This window comes from Cherax quadricarinatus, chromosome 80 (genome assembly GCF_038502225.1).
Source record: "Cherax quadricarinatus isolate ZL_2023a chromosome 80, ASM3850222v1, whole genome shotgun sequence".
Taxonomy (NCBI): domain Eukaryota; kingdom Metazoa; phylum Arthropoda; class Malacostraca; order Decapoda; family Parastacidae; genus Cherax; species Cherax quadricarinatus.
This window is the reverse complement of record NC_091371.1, coordinates 21,325,667-21,345,122: the sequence shown is the minus strand read 5'-3', so window position 1 is coordinate 21,345,122 and position 19,456 is coordinate 21,325,667. Positions and strand designations below refer to the sequence as shown.

The following is a 19,456-nucleotide window of genomic DNA, read 5'->3' as shown; positions in this document are numbered from 1 at the left end:
CACCAACGCGGGTTTCAACGCCGCCACAAGCGCAAAAAGTCGAAAACAAATATTTGCCGAAGTTTCTGGCGTAAAATGAAAGTTCAATTTGTCTTGTCGCCACCATGAGATTCCAGTTAAGTTTCCATTCTGCTTTATATTTTTTCTTGCCAGGACTCCTGGGGGATGGTTGGCTCCTGGGGGGGATGGTTGGCTCCTGGGGAAATGGTTGGCTCCTGGGGGGGATGGTTGGCTCCTGGGGAGGGATGGTTGGCTCTTGGGGGGATGGTTGGCTCCTGGGGGGATGGGTGGCTCCTTGGGGGATGGGTGGCTCCTGGGGGGAGGGTAACTCCTGGGGGGAATTGGGTGGCTTCTGGGGGATGGTTGGCTCCTGGTGGGATGAGTGGCTCCTGGGGGGAATTGGGTGGCTTCTGGGGGGATGGTTGGCTCCTGGAGGGAATTGGGTGGCTCCTGGAGGGAATTGGGTGGCTCCTGGGGGGAATTGGGTGGCTTCTGTGGGGATGGTTGGCTCTTGGGGGATGGGTAGGGAAGAGAAAGAGGGGAGAGAAAGGGGGGGGGAGAGCTACCATTGGCTTACCATATAAAAAATCTAATACGACAGCCTTGCCTCTCCACTCTAGGGGGGCGCAATAAGGTAATTATTTTAATTATCATTATTTCACTCAAGTAACGTGAAAGCAGTGAACCCGTAAGGGTTATATAGCGCCTGGGGGAACTGGAGGGATAGGCGAATAATCAGGTTTGATTCGATAAAGTGGAGGGCAGCTCTAGTTCCCTGACTCAAGAGCTTTTCACCTCAGACTAAAAATATTCAGAGGACCGCTGGTCTAGGCATTAAATATATTTCCTACCTCCATTATTTTCTACATATTAGTAAGTTTTTATTAACAATACTTTTATTAGTAAGGACAGTTAACAATATTTTTATTAGTAGGATAGTTATTTACAATAGTAAGGATAGTTATTTATAATACTTTTATTAGTAAGGACATTTATTTACAATACTTTTATTAGTATAGTTATTTACAATATTTTTATTAGTAAGGATAGTTATTTACAATATTTTTATTAGTAAGGATAGTTATTTACAATATTTTTATTAGTAAGGATAGTTATTTACAATATTTTTTATTAGTAAGGATAGTTATTTACAATATTTTTTATTAGTAAGGTTAATTTTTTTGTGACCGGGTATTTTATTGTGAAGATACCAGAGGTTTTGGTTTTATGAAAAAGCTGATATTATTTCTGGTGCGTAATGTAATTTGATATATGATTATGGACCCGTATAAAAATATTCCGTTCTTAGTGCTCACTCTCTCTCTTCCTCCTCGTGTGCTGGCTCTCTCGCTCACACTCTCACACACTTGGACACGAGTGACAGTGGAAGAGGCAAACTCAATACACAGCTTCAAGAGGAGATACACTAAGGCTCAAGAGGCCAGAAGTCAGTCACATCGACCGAAGCAGTCTAAGAGGCGGGGCCAGGAGCTGAGTCTTCACCTTCGAAACACAACTTGGTGCATGTACACACACACACACACACACACACACACACACACACACACACACACACACACACACACACACACACACACACACACACACACACACACACACACACACACACACTGAAAGTTTTCCATTTCCTCAACGAACTTTTTAAAACAGCACGAAAGTTTGCAAGATATTTTTTCAAAACGAAACTCTTTACCATCAAGGAAACAAGCATGTGGGAGACAAGTTTTTCTGAGAACAAACATACAGACAGGCTTCCACAGACAGCCTCCCCCCACAAACAGGCTTCCACAGACAAAGACAGTCTTCGCCAGACAGGAGGAACAAGACAGTGGCAACGTCAAGAGGAAGGATAACTGTAGCAAAATGTTAATGACGGTCCAGGACATCATCAAGCTTGCGACTCTCTCTCAGACATCCTAACATCCTCAGACTTCCTCTTCTTCCACCTCCTAATTCATCCTCGCTCACATTCTCCTCCCTCTTGTCCTCTTTTACCTCAGTTCATATCTCTTTTCTCTTCCTTTTCACCCTCCGCTCCTGTTCCTTTTTTTTCCTTTATTCCCAAGAGATGTAGTGAGCATAGAATCCACACAGACTCGAAAGTACCCCAAAGATTCAGGCCACACCAATTAATAAAAATAATAAATACTACTAATAATAATCACATTATAATTATGAAATGAGCACAAAACCCATATGGGGTCAGAGCGCCGCAGAGCTCATTACACAAATAAGCAAAGGCGGGACCCAGAGAGCTATGGTTCAACCCCCTCCCAGACAACCAGGTGCGTACAGTCCTTATTTATAATTTCCAACTTAAAGGAGAGAGAGAACACCGTTGTTCCTCTTAGCTGAACCTCTGACCTCTTGCCCTTCAAGAGAGCCTTGATGATGGACTCTTGACCCAAGAACTGCAGCCACTCCTTTCCCTTGGAACAAACCTGATTAACCCCCCCCCCTTTACAGCCCATAAACATGTTTCATTTTTTTCAAGCCACCATAACAATATCGACCTGTAACTACCAGACTAGACACCTATGTACCTGAAGTCTTACCTGCAAGGTGCTCCGGGGGGTCAACGCCCCCGCGGCCCGAGAAGTCAGGAGGAGACGAGGAAGTACAGACTCCAGCGAATGTCCTGAAAAGGTGTCCTGAAAGGAAGGTGTCCAGGAAGGCAGGCGTCCAGGAAGGAAGTGTTGCAGGAAGGCAGGCGTCCAGGAAGACAGGTGTAGCAGAAAGACAGGCATCCAGGAAGGTGGTGTAGCAGGAAGGCAGGTGTAGCAGAATGGCAGACGTCCAGGAAGGCAGGCGCAGCAGAAAGGCAAGTTTAGCAGAAATGCATGTGTAGCAGGAAGGAGGTGTAGCAGAAAGGCAGGCGTCCCTCCAGGAACCGTCTTGAACAGACTGACACACTCCCAGACGACTGACTGACAAGGCAGACTTGCATCATCACAACCTTAGCTTACATCCCAACGAAAAAAAGGACGTCCTTCGGCGTTGGGAGACGTCCCTCGGCGCTGAGAAATTTCCACAGGTCTTGGAGGACATACCAAGGTATCCCTTGACCTGAAACATCCCACAGTGTTGGAGGACATCAATCGAAGTTAGGGGAACGTCAACCGACGTTGGGGACGTCCTATAGATAGAAAAAGCTCACGCCAAAAAGAGAGAGAATGAGAGAGAGGCGCACTGGGAGGGGACAACCTTTAATGCATCCTGACCGGAGAGACGAGGAAACCCGTCAGAACACGCACACGGAAAAATCACAGATAATGTGGTTGGAAAAAAACAAAAAACTTGTACATGATAAACAATACCGACAAGATGAAAATTAAATATGTGCAACATCTGGGTATCTAATGTAGACGTTTCGCCATCCAGTGCCTTTATCAATACAAATTTAAGGACATAATTGGATGACAGTAGAACTATATACAAAAGATTAGGTAATCAGTCCCTTAGTCTTGGTGTTGAAGAGCACAGTAGTCTCAGAGAGTCTTCAGATTCTTCACGACTACAACACGACTACAACACGACACGACACGACACGATTCTTCAGACACTTCACGACAATGGTACTCTTCACCATCTCCAAGGCTGAGGGACTGATTACCTCATCTTGCAATTATGTCCTTGAATTTGTATTGATAAAAACCATTGGATGGCGAAACGTCTATAATAACGTTACCCAGATGTTACACGTATCTAATTTTCAGAAAAAGAAGAGAGCGAAAAGCAAAGGACGAAAATAAGAGGTTAAGAAACGTGTGGCCAAAAAACAAAAAGATCATGTACACAATTATTGCAGTTCTATGAAACTGAGTAGACACTGAGGTAGATAAACTGGAAATAGGCAAATTAGAAAGGGCAGATGAATGTGAAAGGTGTGAAACAACAAAATGGAAAGCAGCAGAATATAAGCTAGGAAGAGTAAGACACATGTGCAACATCTGGGTATCTTTATTGTAGACGTTTCGCCATCCAGTGGCTTTATCAATACAAATTCTAGGACATAACTTGAAGACAGTAGAACTATGTACAGAAGATGAGGTAATCAGTCCCTCAACCTAGGAGTAGGTGCGAACAGCACCATAGTCTACAATAAAGATACCCAGATGTTGCACATGTGTCTTACTCTCATCTTGTCGGTATTATATACCATTCGTACACAATAAGCTAGGAAAAACAGAAAAAAAAGTAAATGTGAACCGAAATGACCACCACAGAAACTGGTAAGACTGCACGGAAACTAGTAAGATTGTAATCAACCGGGAAGTCACAAACTGGTCTGCCTGGCCAGGAAGGCCAGGCAGACCTGGCAAGGCGGGCAGGCAGGCAGGGTGATCGGTACGTGTGGTAAGGCTGAAGACAATAAGAGCCAGGGGCAGGAGACACACTGCCTGCAAATGACTTTTTACTCATGTTTGAGCAGGCGCATGCGGGAGGATCACGCCCTCACTACAGGGAATCTAACCCCTTCCCCCCACACACCTGCTGCGCCCCTCACTAGAATACCAATTTTGTCTTCTACACGCACGCAAACACACGCAATGTTTGGCTGCTTTGCTGTTGTGATAAGCGAATAACGACAGAGAAACAGATGAATGTATGCCTGGTTGTTTTCCTGTTGTAACAAGCGAATAACAGATACACAAACGTAAGGATAAATAAACCAAAACACAAGAGAGAGAACACAAGAAAATACTTGCAAGTGGCCGTAACAACAGTTCTTGCTGCGGAAGTCTACATTTCTGTTATCAAAGGATTCACAAACAACAAGAAGGTGTTTGATCCCACTGCGCCATTTGGTGGCTTTGAAAATATTTGAAAGGCGAGCAATAGATTTTGTAATGTTGAGTTTAAAATTTATATTACAGTATTAATTGTTAAGCGTGAGAAATGTGGATGGGTGTGTGTGTTTTTTCAGCCAACAGTTGCCGCCAGTCAAGTTGGACTGGTCTAGGAAGGTAGGCCTATGAACCTTAAAAGAGCGCTGGGCCTAAAAATTACGCTGTGCTTCACTGAAAACAACACTTGAACACGCAAATTTAAATCAAATTGAAAAACATTCCCATACAAGTCCCGCCGAAAATAAAGTACTCCCACAACGTCCAAAAAAATCTCCCCTTCACATCTCTCTCTAAATAAACCCGACTCAAAGATGGGACCTGCGTAATTTGAAACTTTATCATCAAAGATGCTTAAATAGGCGAGAGACTGAAGAGCGCCAGACTATTCCAAGAAAAAGTTGACATGCGTGAACTTTTTTTGCGTATTTTATTGCCCTACATTATTCATGTTTGGTTGGCTAATTTATAAACATTTTGGAAAAAAAGGCCAATAGATCAGCAGAAAGTATATTGAAAAATCACAAAAAAATAAGATGATTTAAAATACACAAACAACATATGACTACGTTATTGTGCCTTGTTATTCTGTATGATGATGTATGTTGTTAGGTAAGACACATATGCAACAGTTAGGTATCTTTATTATGAAACGTTTCGCCTACACAGTAGGCTTCTTCAGTCGAGTACAGAAAAGTTGATAGAAGCAGAAGATACTTGAAGACGATGTAATCAGTCCATCACCCTTAAAGTTTTGAGGTGGTCAGTCCCTCAGTCTGGAGAAGAGCATTGTTCCATAGTATGAAACAATATGGAGATGAAGTGACAGGATGGAGCTTTATATAGCGCCAAGAGGCGAGACGTAGGTCACTAGAAGAGGTAAGAACTCAGATGTTGAGAGGTCAGGTCCCTCTCAAATCCAGCCGCTCTCACTAGTGGAAGTTCAATGATGATGTATGTTGCTTAACAGGAACAAGACACGTGCCAACCAGTGCCATTTTTTTTTCAGTTCAATACAGATATAATATTCGGAGACAGTGCAAGATGAGGTAATCCATTTCTCAGTCTAGACTAGAACACCAGCTTCCAGACTGAGGGGCTGAATACCCCATCTCCCCCTACAAACAAAAGAAAAAATGGGAGTCAATACAAATGGAGCACTTCATAAAGGCGAATATTTCACTCACATGTTTTCTGTAGATAAATAATGAACTGTCTAGACAAGATTGTAGCTTATACTGTCAGGAGAATGTTGCAGAAACTGCCCAGGTCCTGGAATGTGGCAAGCACTCAGCACTCCTGCAATGTGGCAAGCACTCAGCACTCCTGGAATGTGGCAAGCACTCAGCACTCCTGCAATGTGGCAAGCACTCAGCACTCCTGCAATGTGGCAAGCACTCAGCACTCCTGCAATGTGGCAAGCACTCAGCACTCCTGCAATGTGGCAAGCACTCAGCACTCCTGGAATGTGGCAAGCACTCAGCACTCCTGGAATGTGGCAAGCACTCAGCACTCCTGCAATGTGGCAGATATTTTCCAGGTCTTGGAATACTTAAATGTGATCTACCTGCAATGTGTTTCCAGGGAGCTGAACCTGCATAAGGCCGGCCTGAGGCCAGGCAGTCCCTGTTGACCACCCCACTCAACCAGGCTGTTCGTACTAGCGACCCACAGTGCAACACAGCAATCTCAACCCACCAGCTAATCCGGTGCTTTAACATAAACCTGTCCATCTTCTTCCAGAAATCCATCTCCGTTCCGGCAATATTTCTTGTAGCTTGTCAGACACGTATGTTAACACACAGTTCTGTAGCCTGTTGACGAGTCTTGGACCCCAAACGTTAACACACTGTTTTCTAACAATACCTTGACCTCACTGCTCTTCACTGGGGTTATTCCACAATTTCTTCTCGTCTTTCACTCCAGTAAGTTACAACAGTGTGCTGGTAAGGGCTCAGTCCCTCAAGTGCTTCTATGTAAACGTTATCAGGCACCTCTTGTGCAACACTGACTGTTGCACATCTGCCATGCTACCGGAATGATGCCAACATTGCTAGCTTCTGGAATAATGTAAGAAATACCAATTCCTGAAATGATGCCGATTTGTCTGGAATGCTGGAACTTAGCTCAGTTCCTGGAATGTCAGAACTGTCCAGCTTCTGGAATGTTGGAACTTTGTCTGTCAGCATAGTTGCTGATCCCCTACATGTGCTGTATAGCTTATCTGAGTATCATAGTACCATCTATATGTTTTACATACACGACCCCTTTGCTAGGCCTAGTGATTAGTTTGTATGACGTCACGAAATCCCGCATGAGTGCGTGGGCCGCGCTGCATCGGCCTCAGTCCACGCATAGGTCTACAACAGGCAACAGGGCAGTTTGGGCTCTCTCCCTTCATACTCTGCAATATAAGTGTTACCATCCAGCAAGTGTGTTTAACTCCAACCATCATATCTCCCGCGAACCCCCACTACATGTCCAGCTCCTGGAATGCTGGAACTTTGTCCAGCTCCTGGAATGTTGCATGTCTGTCCAGCTCGTGGAATGTTGCACATCTGTCCAGCTGGAATGATGCACGCCTGTTCAGCTCCTGGAATGTTTCATGTCTGTCCAGTTCCAGAACTGTTGCAGACGTGCAACGCTAGTGGAATGTTGCAGATATATCCTGCCTCTATATGTCGCAGACACAGCAAGAGTCTGGAATGCAGCAGACATCCCCACCTCCTCAAATATGTTAATAAAACGCCACACACACAGTACACAATATATTTTTGAGAGAAGGTGACCCTAGACAAGGTTTCTCAAGGTTTAACACGCACAGGACTTACCACGCAAGTACGTACCAAGTACATACAATATCATGCAGTGTATACATCAACACACACACCACACCACACACACACTCCAGGAACTATGACTCGACCCCTGCAACCACAATTAGATGAGTACACCCTGCTCATGGAGCAGGGAGAGAGTGGACCTAGTAGTTACCAGTAAAAAGGCGGGGCCAAGAGCTATGACTGAACCCCTGCAACCACTATTTGGTGAGTGTAATTGAGTGTACACACACGTGCGCGCACTCACGCACGCACCACACATTTTACATTATTCAAAATCGCTATACACGTGGGAGTTATTCACGACAACGACTGGATGCCTGATCCTCCGTCTACTGAGAGGCCACCTACCTGTACTTCTCGCATTGAGGAATTGTATTATACGCCTGATGAAACGCTAAAACCGTAGGGGTCATACAACAGGTGGGGAATATGACGTAATCATGTTTGATCTCAAGAGGTGGAGTATAGAAACAATTAGATGGATCATGAAGCTTCGGGTAGCAAGGCCCTTCCTCCCCCTCCTCATTCTAAGGAGGATGGACTAGATTTAGATTTTGCCGCTGAAGTGGCTTGTTTATTGTGTACCCATATCCATCTTGTGGATGGTAGTGGCTGGTTTACCGTGTACTCATATCCATCCTGTGGACGATAGTGACTAGTTTACTGTGCATCTTATATTCATCCTATGGACAGTAAGTGGCTGTTGTGTAACCATATCCATCCTGCGGATGGTAATTTTTAACGGAGTGGACGGGTAAGCCAGTGAAAGGCCTCGGTCAGATCACCAAAAGCTCCAATGGCGGGTTATCATGAGACTAAGACCCACGTCCTGACGAGCCTTACTTAACCTTACCTTCCTCGACCCAACGAAGTCAAACATTAACACAAAATGGTGTGAGGGATGGGGCCGTGTCCTAGTGTGAGGACAGTCTGGATCTATTTCAACTCTTGTAAGCCTACTTGCACCTCGCTTTTTAGGCCCTTCTGGTTTATAGGAGGAAATATTAAAAAGTTCCAGGACTGTCGCGGAAAAAAAACAATCACCTAGCTGATCTTGTCTCCCTTGAGGTACTCTCCTTGGGATGTACTAACTGTGATCTGGTCCGGGTGCTGTTAGTAACAGTACTCGCCACCCACCCTCCTCATGTTTAATATTGCAACCCACTTTCTTATACAGTACGAGTGGTGATAACACAAAACACATGGTGATGACATGCAATATACAGTGAGAGAATACAACATGCGTGGTGATAACATACAACACATCTACAATGTCAGACGTCAACTGCTTGTGTCATTTCGGTGTCATCGGCTGACGGAACGTTAATGCAGGTTAGTTTACATTACCATAAGGTAGTGTAAGAAATATTTCTGTAGAGGTTTAGACTGGGTAGAAAAAATCAAATTACTGTAATATATGTAAAAACGTACGTTCTATGTGACGGTCAGCTTGGTCACTGTCTTACCTGCATTTTCACACACCGCACGAACTCACCTGAAAAAAAATGGAGCTAATTTTATTCAGCATTAACAATGTAGTTAAATCTAGATATTAATTATTCATAATGTATAAACTACTCGGGCAACGTTTTGGAAGCTTTTAATAGGATAAGTTTAGCTTAGAGAAGGGGGAAAACGTGGGTAAACATAGTACAGGACAGGTGTAATGTAGGGAGGACAAGTGTGGTACAATGTGCTCCAGAGTCAGCTGTATTCTACACGGAGGGATGGGGTGGGGGTATCTGGAGTACCTGGAGGCAGGTGGCTATGGTTTGAAGAAGAAAAAAACAAAAACAAAAAAAAAACAGCAGGAGCAGCAAAATTCAGCCTTCTGCCGGTCAGTAATGTGACCAAAGTATTTAACAACCAAACCATCAAAATACCCACCTATTCTTTCTTTTTAATCGAAGACTTGGTGCAGAAACACAAGACTGAACCTTAGACCAGTGCAGGAGTATACATTCCATGTGGTGAATGCGACAAGTAGTACGTGGGAGAAACTGCCAGGTCCTTAAATATCAGACTCTGAGAGCACAGAAATCACAGCAGACGGGATGACCAAAACAATGTACGTACGTACGTACGTGTGTGTGTGTGTGTGTGTGTGTGTGTGTGTGTGTGTGTGTGGGTGTGTGTGTGTGTGTGTGTGTGTGTGTGTGTGTGTGTGTGTGTGTGCGCGCGCGCGCGTGCGTGTGCGTGCGTGTGCGTGCGTGTGCGTGCGTGCGTGTGCTTGCGTGCCCAAGACAAATGTGAGCCCTTAATGAAGTTTAACGAAGCACAATTAGTCAAAAGTGACAAACGACAGACAGATGAAAGTTGCTGGAAGCTAGCTGCCACAACGGTCACAATCAACACTTCCGCAAAGGTCTGGAAGCTTCAGTGTTTAAAACCTCTTGGCTCAAAGATTATTATCCACATTATGCTCCACCGTCACGTGAACACACTGAGCATGGAGACGCTATACACTGTTTCTCTGCACTAGACTGAAGAAACCATTGGCTGGCGAAACGCTTCCAGAATAAACATACCCAAATGTTGCACACGTGTCTCATTTATCGACTTGTTGGTTTTCTAAACCATTTATTTAAACGGGGCATACCGGCCCATGCTAGACAGGTCCTGCTGAAATACAATCCCTCTCATATAAACATTTGTCTCAAATATTTTCTACAATTTGACTCACCAGCCTCGCCTCACTTATGCTTCAGGTCACCTGTATTGTCTAATATATACTAACCTGTTTTAATTTACTCTGTATTAGGACAAGAAACCACTGGTTGCGAAACGTTTCCTTTAATAATGACCAGAACTGTACAATATATCCATTTCCACTGTTTGTCGGTATCACCATACCATTTACAACCTTTAAAAATGACAATGAGAACAACATTAGGAACACCTCACCATATGAGTGGTTGGGAAGTGTAATGGCCTTCCTAAACCAACAAACGGTGGACACACAGTGTTCAGTGGACGACACGACCATCGAAGCAGAGACCTAGTAGAACTCGTCTTATGCAGTTAAGAGGCGGAGTTGAGGACTCGAACCTAACCACAATAGTGTTCGTACATATATAGAAGATTCATCAGAGAAAACCAGCTCGGATTTACAGACGGAAAATCCTGTTACAGAGAAAACATGAACGGCAAGAGGACTGTACCCTTCTGGAGTGTATAGAAACAAAAGGTTCTTGGGACCGTACTCCCCCCAAAGGATAATCTACAAGTTAGAAAAAAAAAAACAGACAAGAGTCAAGTACTCAAGTGGATCAGGAAGTATCAAAAAGCAGGAAGGGTAATTGAGGTATGAAACAAGGGACAACTACGAGGTTCTCTACTAGGACTTCCATGGTTTCTTGTATGTGAATATGATAATGGTACACAATACTGGCAAGTTGGTAAAACATGCGCAGCAGTTAGGTATCTTTATTCCGAAACGTTTCGCCTACACAGTAGGCTTCTTCAGTCGAGTACAGAGGCAGCAGCAGTGGTAGTAGAGATGTAGATTCTATGTAATCGGTCCATCACCTTTGAAGACGTAGTTTTGAAGTGGTCAGTCCCTTCATAGTCTGGAACATTGTTCCAGACTATGGAGCAATACTCTTAGGCTGAAGGACTAACCACCTCAAAACTACATCAAGGGTGATGGATTGATTACATCGAATCGACATCTCTACTTCTACTGCCTCCTCTGTACTCGACTGAAGAAGCCTACTGTGTAGGCGAAACGTTTCTGAATAACGTTACCTAACTGCTGCACATGCGTCTTATTTATCATGTGTGTGTGAATGTAGTTGATAGAAGTGAATCATATGTGTGTATTTGTTAGCGATGTGACTGATAATAAGGCTGGAGGATAGTGGTATACGGAGACGTAAACAAGCCAAAACATAAAAGGCGGTTAGATAAACAGCTACAGGAGTTCAAACAGATACAATGGAAGATAATGAGAATCAAGAGGGGGGAACAAGATCAGAAATGGAATGTAACCCAGGAGGGCAACAGCTCTATTCGTATCAGGGAAAGAAAAGAATCTCGGAGTCATCATGAGCTTATCACCAGAGATGCTCATAAGTTGGACTGTATCGGCACCATACAGGAGGTTGGCAAATCTCGGAACATGTACGAAGAACCATTTACTACAACAGTTAATAAAGTGTGTCCTACAGAACCATCCCAGCGTGCAGCCCTTGATGATCAAGCATGGGCAACCGCTAGGGAAAGGTCGAAAGTTTGCAACAAGGCATGTCTAAGAGTTGAGAGGAATAAAAAAAAAAAAACACCGGGAGACTCGTAGAATTGAACCTGACGACCCTGGACGTGAGCAGGATAAGAGGAAATTGATTACGAAATGGCTGACCGACTGCGAGATTTGGTTACTAGAAGGTAGAGAATTAGAATGAGCAAGATGAGGAAGCATCAGAGGCAAACCTGATACACAGTTACAAGAGAAGGTATGAGAGCGACCGTAATTCCAGAAATTAGTAAATGTCTTCCACACCAATTTATGAGGATGGATTTGGAGAGGTTCCTCGACTATGCATACAACTAAGCGAATACAATTAGCACAGGTGTAAGCACACACACAGAGCGGACTGTATTAACAAATTCCGCGGATATTACAAAACAAACACACAAGCCTCAGCTGCTCCCACTCCAGCGCCAGTTAAGGATTAATACTGAAAAAAATATTAAAACGCATAACATACTCTTTTGGCTTAATAGTTTCAGCAGGATTAAGTTGACTGCACCGACCTGGCTGTGCGCAAATGTACGCACCCTCACGTGCGCGCTGTCACCCAAATGCACGTACACACAAGAACCTGCACACGCACTCACGCACGCGCGCGCACACAAATGAAATATGCAGCCGTATATAAAATAACAGCATCATCATCACTCAGCGGTCGCAGCTTTAAAAACAGTACACAACTAAAGGATGTAAGCAACAATCAATTAAAGCAACACTAAAAAATACTATCAATCCAAATTAAAATAGCAATCATTAATTAAGAATCCAATTAAGTTACTAATGTCAAAATATTCTAAAAGTTCCCCGAGGTCCCTACAGGCACTTCGGTAATTATGAAAATCATGACGATAGTGAAATGGTCTGTGGGAACTTAAAACAAGATTCACAGTCACCAGCAAGTTGCAAGTTACACAAAGTTGAGTACCTACGAACAGGTAGCTATGGATGGGCCCAATCCTCAGTCGACAGATTCGTTTCGAAGTGTCGATTCCTGTTGAAGGAGGACTAAACATCCACGTCCTGCTGGGCCCACCGGGCCTGCCACTATCTGTGGACATGCCCCATACAGTCATTTAAGTAACAACCTACTAGAGAGTGAGTCTGCTACAGCAGCTTCTTCCTCAGAATCTGCTTGTTCATTTCCCAGATCAATAGGGGCCCAGGCACCAACAGACCAAAAGGGGCCAGGGCACCAAGAGAACTGAACATCCTTCTACCGTGTGTGGACAAGCGAAAACCACTCCTGGATTTTTTGGATCACAGGATGTACAAACGCATACTGAGCCAGGATAAAAAGAGCATGCTGAGAAAGTGAGTACCCAGCAAACCCGGAACCAACTAAGCTAGTTATCAGTACAAGAGCAGCATGGACTACATTAAGCTCTGCAGCGAAAACTGAGGACTCGATAACCATGCACAATCACAGCAAAGCCAACACTACCCTCGCTCTTAGACCTGTCAGTGAAAAAAAAAAGTTCATCCTCGAAGCATAAATCGAATCATGCTCCAAGAAGTCTGCCAAGGTGATCACCAGGGCCCGACGCCCTAGTCCCCCCATCCGCTGTCAACCATACGCACCATCAAAGAATGCGGGTAGAGAGGCCAACCTCTCTAACCACAAACACACTGAGGCCACAATCAGGAAGAACCTCACAACAGAGGCATCAGCATACGAATATCAAACAGCAAAGGAAACGCAGAACGCCAAAGAGCTACCTCCTCCTCCCCTACACAAAACAGAAGCGGGGCTGCCAGGAGTACGCGGAACCTAAAACAGGTAGAGAAGACCTAGCGCCTCACAACAGAGTTCAAGGGAAACCTCGCTAGACTCGGCCTAGAGCAGGGGTACTTATCCTTTACACGATTACAGACCCTAATGGATTGCCCAATGTGTCGCCATCCCCCCTTTACCAGACTGTCGAAATTATCACCATCAGTCCTATCAGGTACCAGTATGACTTCAAAAGGTATCAATAGCGTCGTTTTACTTTACATATGAATAGCTAGGAACAGAATAAGCGACAGTTTTTTCTAATATAACAAACTTTTTTTTTAAATTGTTCAGAGATCGAGTTCCATATCCCATTATTTGGTTCCCATATCCCCAAGGGGTATGGGTACCCCTAGTTAGGAACCCCACACCTAGAGCACTTAACTGGTGAAGTACAGAATGCAGCCGTGCACAGTCGGATCCCGAGGTGATAAACAGGGTTCAGCAAGTGCAACAGAGAAGAGATGGCCGAGAAGTATACCTGACAGTCATACTCTTGCCTGGAACGACACAAGACTGCATATAGGAGCACTGCCCCCCTTCCCCCAGGTATGGTGGGAGAGCACCTTAAGGTCCAGTGGTCCTTAAAACAAAAATAATGGGTAATTTAGAGAATATCCATACCACGGTTAACAAAATAGCCACCAGAGCTGAATAATAAGTTATAATGAATTATGAAAATTAAATATAAATTTATGAAAACAACGACAACCCACAGTATAAATCGAGAGGAAAAAAAAGGGGCCGAAGGATATTAAAATTTGTCTTCACCAACGGAATGAATTAAAAGAGGAAGCAGTAATTACGGCAACTACAGGAAATTAAGAAAAAATGAAAAGTTACGAAGGCGAGACACCATATGTAGAGTCCTGCTCTTGAAACTACAAATAGGTAATTACACACACAGGCAAGGAACTAAATAAGGACAAGGGGACACAAGTGAAAGGTGAAAAAGGATGAGCCAAATGGAATACACAGGTTCAAGAGTAGATATTACGCCCAAGAAGTGGGCAACCAATAATGACGATCACAAGTGCTGGAGGAGAAGTCAGGAGCGCAGTCTGGATCCCTTCAAACATAACTCCGAATCCATGAACTAATACAGGATACACATACGTAAATACAACTTATTGCCAGGAGTGAGTCTCTAAAACTTTCAACGAAAAAAAATGTAAATCAAGTCAAATGTAAACACAACCTGTGGAATACATTCAGAAATGTCTGTTACACACGTAAGGGTAAAAGTCTCCGGTATTTATGACAATCCTTATATTCGTCTGTAACACCTGTAATACTGGCCTTTAACACCTGTAATAACTGGAAACTGTCAAAATTATGTACTCTCCAGAATATTTTGGTTGGTTATTTCACTCAGTGTACAAATCACTAGCCACAAAGTTCAACAGACGTATCATTTACGTCACTTTACGTCCTCGGGAAGTTAAGGAGGGCGTGTGTCTGGGTTCTGTAGTTTATAGCGGTACCACCATCAATTACTGACGAGCTCGGGAAGAATAGTCGACGTAAGTGTGCTAGCATTTGGTAGGAGGGACCAGACATGTTAAATAGTTATACCTGAGCCAGTCCAAATGTTTCTGGCTCTCTGCCATTCTGACATACATACATACACACAAACACACACACACAAAAACAAACAAGGACAGGAGGGATGGGGGGGACAACATATAAAATACTGAGAGGAATTGAAAAGGTGGATAGTGACAATATTACAAAGATGGGACATAACAACAAGGGATCACAACTTGAAAGCTGAAAACTCAGATGAGTCACAGGGATGAAGATTGAGACACTTATGCAGCATATGGGAATCTTTATTCAGGAAACGTTTCGCCACACAGTGGCTTCATCAGTCCAATACAAAGAGGAAGGCACTTCACTGTCATGGGATCTTGTTACAAAGAATTCTCCAACACTTGTTCAACCTTTGGACGAAGACCTACTTCGACTAGTGGATGGTACCATTATGACCCCGCCTCCGCCTGCTTCACCTCACCTCACTACAGTATATAAGGGGCGTCTACGGCCCTATGCTGTACATTCTACAAGATTGATGGACTGAACACATCGACTCCAGGCTGAGGGACTGATTACCTCGTACTCCTCTTCTCCTTACCCCTTCCTCTTTGTAATGGACTGATGAAGCCACTGTGTGGCGAAACGTTTCCTGAATAAAGATTCTCATATGCTTCATAAGTGTCTCAATCTTCAACTTGTCGGTTTTTCAAACCATTCATCACAACAGTCACAGGGATGTTAGTTAGTATTTCTTCAGTAATAGAGCTGTCAGGAAGTGGAAAAATCTGGAGAGTGATGCAGTGAAGGCAGGATCCATACATAGCTTGAAGAGGAGGTACGATCAAGGTCTTGGAGCAGCAAGAGAGTGGACCTAGTAACGACCAGCAAACAGGCGGGGGCCAGGAGCTGTGAATCGATCCCTGAAACCACAAATAGGTGAGCACATACAAAGGTGTACAAGGTCATGCACACGTACAGGTGTTCATGCAGTTACGCAAAGGTGTGTATAGTCATGCACGCGTGGTTGTCAACACAATAATCACATGTAAATACATGACTACAAAAAGATATACAATCTTCCTTTCTTCTGCTTCGTTCTCCCTTCCTCCTCTTCTCTTATACTACCATTCCTCCTTCCCTCCCTCCGTCTCTCTCCCATCCCTTTCTCCCAGTTCCCTTTCTCTCCCCTACTCTCTCTTCCTCCCTTTTGTCTGTTTTGTAGCATGATCTAGCCGCCCCTCCCCCTCCCTCTCCCTCTCAATATAGTCACATTCCAACATTCCTTAAGGAAATTACACCTAATGCTGTAGGGTGAATGTAAGTTAGCTCTCTCGTAAACCTTTCTATTTGGCAGGTGAGTGTTCTCTCACGCCACTACCCTGACTGGCAGGCGAGTGTTCTCTCACGCCACTACCCTGACTGGCAGGCGAGTGTTCTCTCACGCCACTACCCTGACTGGCAGGTGAGTGTTCTCTCACGCCACTACCCTGACTGGCAGGTGAGTGTTCTCTCACGCCACTACCCTGACTGGCAGGTGAGTGTTCTCTCACGCCACTACCCTGACTGGCAGGTGAGTGTTCTCTCACGCCACTACCCTGACTGGCAGGCGAGTGTTCTCTCACGCCACTACCCTGACTGGCAGGTGAGTGTTCTCTCACGCCACTACCCTGACTGGCAGGTGAGTGTTCTCTCACGCCACTACCCTGACTGGCAGGTGAGTGTTCTCTCACGCCACTACCCTGACTGGCAGGTGAGTGTTCTCTCACGCCACTACCCTGACTGGCAGGTGAGTGTTCTCTCACGCCACTACCCTGACTGGCAGGCGAGTGTTCTCTCACGCCACTACCCTGACTGGCAGGTGAGTGTTCTCTCACGCCACTACCCTGACTGGCAGGTGAGTGTTCTCTCACGCCACTACCCTGACTGGCAGGTGAGTGTTCTCTCACGTCACTACCCTGACTGGCAGGTGAGTGTTCTCTCACGTCACTACCCTGACTGGCAGGTGAGTGTTCTCTCACGTCACTACCCTGACTGGCAGGTGAGTGTTCTCTCACGTCACTACCCTGACTGGGAGGTGAGTGTTCTCTCACGTCGCTACCCTGACTGGTAGGTGAGTGTTCTCTCACGTCACTACCCTGACTGGCAGGTGAGTATTCTCTCACGCCACTACCCTGACTGGCAGGTGAGTGTATTCTCACGTCACTACCCTGACTGGCAGGTGAGTGTTCTCTCACGCCACTACCCTGACTGGCAGGTGAGTATTCTCTCACGCCACTACCCTGACTGGCAGGTGAGTGTACTCTCACGTCACTACCCTGACTGGCAGGTGAGGGTTCTCTCACGCCACTACCCTGACTGGCTGGTGAGTGTTCTCTCACGCCACTAACCTGATTCACGCACTCTTGAAGCAAGGCGTGAGTGGCCACACTTTGTAAACCAAATCAGTGTTCCAGTCGCCAGATTGACTTTCCTAAAAGCAAGAACAGAATAAACACTGTACACCCGCGTTTACAGCATTACACGTCTTCCACTAGTTTTAGTCAGGTACCCGCCTTTCCCAGGTACTCCCAGGTAACATGTGATGGTCCCAGGTACCAGCTGATGGTCCCACGTACTCCCAGGTACCAGCTGATGGTCCCACGTACTCCCAGGTACCAGTTGATGGTCCCACGTACTCCCAAGTAAAAGCTGATGGTCCCACGTACTCCCAGGTACCAGCTGATGGTCCCACGTACTCCCAGGTACCAGCTGATGGTCCCACGTACTCCCAGGTACCAGTTAATGGTCCCACGTACTCCCAAGTAAAAGCTGATGGTCCCACGTACTCCCAGGTACCAGCTGATGGTCCCACGTACTCCCAGGTACCAGCTGATGGCCCCACGTACTCCCAGGTACCAGCTGATGGTCCCACGTACTCCCAGGTACCAGCTGATGGTCCCACGTACTCCCAGGTACCATCTGATGGTCCCACGTACTCCCAGGTACCAGTTGATGGTCCCACGTACTCCCAAGTAAAAGCTGATGGTCCCACGTACTCCCAGGTACCAGCTGATGGTCCCACGTACTCCCAGGTACCATCTGATGGTCCCACGTACTCCCAGGTACCAGTTGATGGTCCCACGTACTCCCAAGTAAAAGCTGATGGTCCCACGTACTCCCAGGTACCAGCTGATGGTCCCACGTACTCCCAGGTACCAGCTGATGGTCCCACGTACTCCCAGGTACCAGCTGATGGTCCCACGTACTCCCAGGTACCAGCTGATGGTCCCACGTACTCCCAGGTACCAGCTGATGGTTTCACGTACTCCCGGGTACCAGCTGATGGTCCCACGTACTCCCGGGTACCAGCTGATGGTCCCACGTACTCCCGAGTACCAGCTGATGGTCCCACGTACTCCCGGGTACCAGCTGATCGTCCCATGTACTCCCAGGTACCAGCTGATGGTCACCTGTACTCCCAGGTACCAGTTGATGGTCCCATGTGCTCCCAGGTACCAGTTGATGGTCCCATGTGCTCCCAGGTACCAGTTGATGGTCCCATGTACTCCCAGGTACCAGTTGATGGTCCCATGTACTCCCAGGTACCAGTTGATGGTCCCATGTACTCCCAGGTACCAGTTGATGGTCCCATGTACTCCCAGGTACCAGTTGATGGTCCCATGTACTCCCAGGTACCAGTTGATGGTCCCATGTACTCCCAGGTACCAGTTGATGGTCCCATGTACTCCCAGGTACCAGATGATGGTCCCATGTACTCCCAGGTACCAGTTGATGGTCCCATGTACTCCCAGGAACCAGTTGATGGTCCCATGTACTCCCAGGTACCAGTTGATGGTTACATGTACTCCCAGGTACCAGTCGATGGTCCCATGTACTCCCAGGTACCAGTTGATGGTCCCATGTACTCCCAGGCACCAGTTGATGGTCCCATGTACTCCCAGGCACCAGTTGATGGTCCCATGTACTCCCAGGCACCAGTTGGTCCCATGTACTCCCAGGTACCAGTTGATGGTCCCATGTACTCCCAGGTACCAGTTGATGGTCCCATGTACTCCCAGGTACCAGCTGATGGTCCCATGTACTCCCAGGTACCAGCTGATGGTCCCATGTACTCCCAGGTACCATTTGGTCTCGTGTACTCCCAGGTACCAGTTGATGGTCTGATGTACTCCCAGGCACCAGTTGA

General features: G+C 45.8%; 2 protein-coding genes across 5 annotated transcripts in view; both read right to left on the bottom strand.

The window, feature by feature from the left end:
• alpha-Man-IIb (alpha-Mannosidase class II b) overlaps positions 1–19,456 on the bottom strand; it is a gene marked incomplete at its 3' end in the record, with an annotated part of 245,329 nt that overhangs the window by 213,551 nt on the left and 12,322 nt on the right.
• LOC128702342 (alpha-mannosidase 2) overlaps positions 9,171–19,456 on the bottom strand; it is a 996,737-nt gene continuing 986,451 nt past the window's right edge. For all 4 annotated transcript variants that reach the window (XM_070102234.1, XM_070102235.1, XM_070102232.1 and 1 more), the window contains exon 4: positions 9,171–9,206. In XM_070102234.1, coding sequence (XP_069958335.1) covers positions 9,186–9,206 — 21 coding nt within the window. In that variant the 3' untranslated portion in view covers positions 9,171–9,185. The remainder of the gene's footprint in view (positions 9,207–19,456) is intronic.